Below are 5000 nucleotides of genomic sequence, written 5' to 3'. Positions count from 1 at the left end.
AAACCAGGGAGTTTGAACGAAGTACTTTCAGGTAATGTATCATTAGCAATAGCCATTGGTGGTTGAAAAAGGTTTCTTGTAATTATAAAAGGAAAGAATTCAAAAAATCTTTCTAAGAAAAATTAATTTTGTTTTTACTTGGAAGTCACCACTTTTCGAAGCCCGAAGCCACTCGAGGATAAGGATTAATGAATGTAAGGTGGTAGTCTAGTAATCGTTAATGGTGTAAATTGGGTATAATTTGATCATCTATGGGGACGGCTCAACAAGAACTTTGTTTACATTGGATTTGAAGACTAGTGTGTTGTATTCAACCGGGAAGCAGGCCAGCGGAACAGTGTTCCACATGCGGGCAGTTCTAGGAAAAAAGCTTAGTTCATGGAATCTACGTTTAGATTAAGGCACAGATAGAGAGTAGGTATATAGAGTCATTTATAATTTGTCTTTTTCTTTTACGGCATATCGACCCTTCAAATATTTATTCGTTATAAATATGTGGTTGTTTTATCTTTCGGCATTTCGCCCGTTTTCGCGTTATTTAATGTCGAATCCAATTTTGGTAAAGATTTATGTTTCAAGTTGTTTACATTTTCAAATATTTATTACTTGTATTTGGTTTAGTTGTTTTGTTTTATGACGTCATGATCTTTTTTCAGATTATTTTATCTTGGAAAAACTTTGTACGTTTGAAGCTTTTTATGATTTCGAATATTTATTAATACTGTTTGGTTTGGTTGTTTTGTTTTACTGCATATCAAACAATTTTTTTAGTTATTAATGCCGAAATCCAGTAATGTTGAAAAACGTTTTATACTTATACTAAGTTCTTTATCTCTTCAAATATTTATTCATGGCGTTTTGTTTGGTTTGGTTTGATTTGCTTTGCTTTGGTTTTGTTTGATTTGGTTTGGTGTGATTTGATTTGGTTTGGTTTGGTTTGGTTTGGTTTGGTTTGATTTGGTGTGGTGTGGTTTGGTTTGGTTTGGTTTAGTTTGATTTAGTTTGGTGTGATTTGTGTTGGTTCGGTTTCATTTGGTTTGGTTTGGTTTGATTTAATTTGGTTTGGTGTGATTTGGTTGGCTTTGGTTTGGTTTGATTTAGTTTGGTGTGGTTTGGTTTGGTTTGGTTAGGTTTGATTTGGGTTGGTTTGGTAGTTCATTATAATCTATATTATAATCAGTCACACGATTCGTACTCTAGAACAAGAGTCACTTTTAACTTTAATTCTGAACGATCTAATCAATGAGGCCTACTTCAACAATAACGCACTTTGATGAGAAGTAGATCCTATTCATTTAACCATATTCATAATATAGTTCTACTATAGTGTTTCATGCTTACGCAATAATCAGTTATAAATAATGCTGCAATTGTTTCGAATGTAAATCAAATTATAATGTTAATGTTTTCTTTTGTTTTGCAGGTTAATCAACGACCTTGACCTCTATGTCCTCCGTTTCACCACCTTTGGAAAAGAATTCCCTAAATCCCAGAACATGAGCCCGGACTCGTTCATACAGCTCGCTCTGCAATTGACCTACTACAAGTAAGCACTTCCCATTCACCATTTTTTGAACGGATTTCTCAAAAAAAAAATTATGGATTTTGGGTTGACTTTCGGCAGCAGTTTCGTAACTTTCGATTCCCTTGTATTCTCCTTTAGTCCTCACATTCCATGAATGATGTTTCTGACAAAAAGGAAAGAATTGCTTTTTTCTAGCACTTATCGTTGGCAAGTTGTTGACAATGAAGTAATATTTTTTTTAGCTCCTTACCTCAAGTGACTTCATGCTCTGTCTGGAGTGATTTCCATAAAGAAATTTCTTTCGTATCAATAAAGAATAAATAAACAATTTTGTACGGAATTGCTTCAGGGTTTGTTTTAAGTAAATTTGTCGACCATGTTAGTTACAGTAATTTTAGGAGTGACAATGAATTTTGCGATAGTTTACGAGAGTTAATGGTAGTTTACGACAGTTAGGAACAGTTTACGACAGTTAGTGGTATTTTACGACAGTTGGGGGCAGTTTGGAAACTGTAAAACTATATTTCTTTAATATAAAATCAGCATTATATATATATGTGTGTGTGTGTGTGTGTGTGTGTGTGTGTGTGTGTGTGTGTGTGTGTGTGTGCGCGCGTGCGTATGTGTGTGTTTATGGCATCCTTTATTTATACCAATCCTTTTATTTCTGAAGCCCGATGTATGTTAAATGCAACTACAGAGCATATACAAATAAATGACAAAGCAGATACATTCCAACTTCCAAGATGCTATTCATCTTACCACTTATTTTTTTTCCATATGTCAGAACGTCCAAATCTTGACAGCATCTGTTTCGTAGCGCAGGAACAATCATATAATTATTATGCTAATAACGAATTCTTCTAGGAAAAGTAAGAACGGTTTAACCTAATAAAAAGAAAATAAAGATGGATGTTACATAAAACAAGATGCAGATTCGAATTTATGTGATCATAGGCTTTTATTTTTATTCTTTTGTTTTATTGTTTGTTGTTGAATTCACGAACGTTACCCCTTCTGTACTTTTACCAAAAAATTGACCAAACATTTGTATGTTATTTTCACAATGGTTCCGTCGATGTAACCTCCGACTGTCTTTAGGTGTATTCTGTCGAACTCGGGAATTTTTTTATTATGCCGATTTCCCAGTAAGTTAATCTCTTGAAGAAAGAATTAGAGAGTGGCGTTGTAACAGGTTGCCTTGTTGCGACTTCCAAGATCTGGTAGGGGACTATTATGCGTCCAACTCTTCGACAGAAGCCTGAATGTTACCCACGCGCCATGCAGCCGCATTTAATAAATAAAAGGGGTTAGCACCTGAATCACGCATGCTCAAAAATCTAATATATGGCGTACTAAAAGAGGCGATCGTTTCTGATGCCAATCCAAGCGCCATGAAAGATATATATATATATATATATATATATATATATATATATATATATATATATATATATATATATATATATATATATATATACTCGGGTTTTTTATATTCAAAAGTAATGGACTAATGAATTCAACGAGGTTGTTAGATAGTGCTCAATAAAAAGAGCTGATAATACTTGTTTATTGTTATATAAACATGCTCACATCCCGCTGCTACAAATAGCCACTTGTTTCAATCAAACAACAGATATCATCAGGCAGCGACTAAATAAATAATTCATTGAACTTTTGAATAGTCAAGTCGCTGCCTGATGATATCTGTTGTTTGATTGAAACAAATGGCTATTTGTAGCAGCGGGATGTGAGCATGTTTATATAATAATAAACAAGTATATATATATATATATATATATATATATATATATATATATATATATATATATATATATATAACTCACACTGTCGAACTTGGGAATATGCACGGAATTTCAAACGAAACTTTTAATTTTATTCACGTTCCGCACAGACTTCTGAGTTAGACAAAATTATTGCCGAATACGACAGGAATATTCCAGAATTTGGCACAGTGATTCACGAATTCAACAAGATACGTTTGGAGAAGGCTGTAAATTACATCGACCGAAATGTTGTGAAAATAACACTTCTGGCGCGAATAGTAATTATGTTTGTTTTTGTTTTGTTGTTTGTTGGCAAGTTCACGAGTGTTAACTATTCTGTACTTTTACCAAAAAATGACCAAACATTTGAATGTTATTTTCGGTCTTCAGTTGTACTGTGTCGAACTCGGGAATCTTTTTGCAAAACTCGGGAATCTTTGTCGAACTCTGGAATCTTTCTGCAAAACTCGGGAATCTTTGTCGAACTCTGGAATCTACATGGCATTTAAGACGAAACCTTTCATTTTATCTGCGTTGCGTGCAGATTCTCGACTTAGACAAAATGATTCCCGAGTTTAACAGAATACACCTGAAGAAGATTCAAAACGTTATAAAAATAACACTTCTAGGGAGAAGAATAATTCGAAGAATCCAAAATGATACGTGATTGTTTCCACATGTTTATTTTCTGATGTTTTTTTTTATTTTATTTGTAAAATAGCATTCAAGTTTTTGGTCAATATTTTTCGTAAAAGTACAGAATAGTTAACATTAGTGAATTCGTCAACAAACAACAAAACAAAACGCAAACATAATTTGTAAGCGTTTTAAACGTAAAAATATACAGAATAGTTAACACTTGAGAACCAATACCCCCAATTACGGCAGCATATTCATTTATATAAAACGCATTACAATCTGTATATCTTCTCTACTATTTATAAAAGGAACATTCTATGTGTGTGTGTGTGTCTGTGGGAGTTCGTTCCTATGGACACTAAAACGGTTGGGTCGATTTTTATGAACTTTAACACGAAAGTATTTTATGTGCCTAGCAGTGTCCTTAGTAAAGTCGATAATCGAAAAATATCCGATTAAATGAAGAACAGGCGATTTTGACTAAAGTTAACATCTTACACAGCCTAACATCACAAATGCATTTGATAAGTTTTATAAGATGCATCTGAAAAGAGTCGTAGGTTACGTCATGTTGCGAAAATAACATTTCAGATGAGAAACGAATTTCAAAGAATCCAAATAAACGTGTTTTTCCACAGGTTTCTTTTCTGATTTTTTTTTTTTTTTTTTTTTGTAAAGCAAATTTATGTTGAAATCAAGTTATTCGCTGATGCTGAGCTTGCGAATTATAAAAAAAAACTGTAAAAAGAAAATAAAAAATAAAAAGAAAAGAGCGGGAAATAATAAACTAATATATAAAAAAAACTGCAAAAAAAAAGCCTTAAAAAACTTTAAACAGAAAAGAGCGGGAAATAATAAACTAATATTAACTAAAAAAAAAAAAAAAATGGCTAATCCAACTGAATCCGCCAAAAGAAAATGTTTTGTGATTCATAAATATATCCGACTTTTTGATCTTTCGAAAGAAAATCAGATTTTATATTCGCTACGAAAAAAAAAAAAAATAATAAGTTGGGTAAATATTGATTAAAAAAAAAATGAAGGGAAAA

General features: G+C 32.5%; 1 protein-coding gene across 4 annotated transcripts in view; it reads left to right on the top strand.

Annotated features, from left to right (window-relative positions):
• Nucleotides 1–5000, top strand: part of LOC145266633 (choline O-acetyltransferase-like) — a 1018836-nt gene that overhangs the window by 994571 nt on the left and 19265 nt on the right. For all 4 annotated transcript variants that reach the window (XM_080122555.1, XM_080122557.1, XM_080122554.1 and 1 more), the window contains one exon: nucleotides 1424–1546. In XM_080122555.1, coding sequence (XP_079978681.1) covers nucleotides 1424–1546 — 123 coding nt within the window. The remainder of the gene's footprint in view (nucleotides 1–1423; nucleotides 1547–5000) is intronic.

Source organism: Euprymna scolopes, chromosome 41 (genome assembly GCF_053919585.1).
Source record: "Euprymna scolopes isolate OS-2025 chromosome 41, ASM5391958v1, whole genome shotgun sequence".
NCBI lineage: Eukaryota > Metazoa > Mollusca > Cephalopoda > Sepiida > Sepiolidae > Euprymna > Euprymna scolopes.
This window is presented reverse-complemented; position numbering and strand designations above follow the sequence as displayed.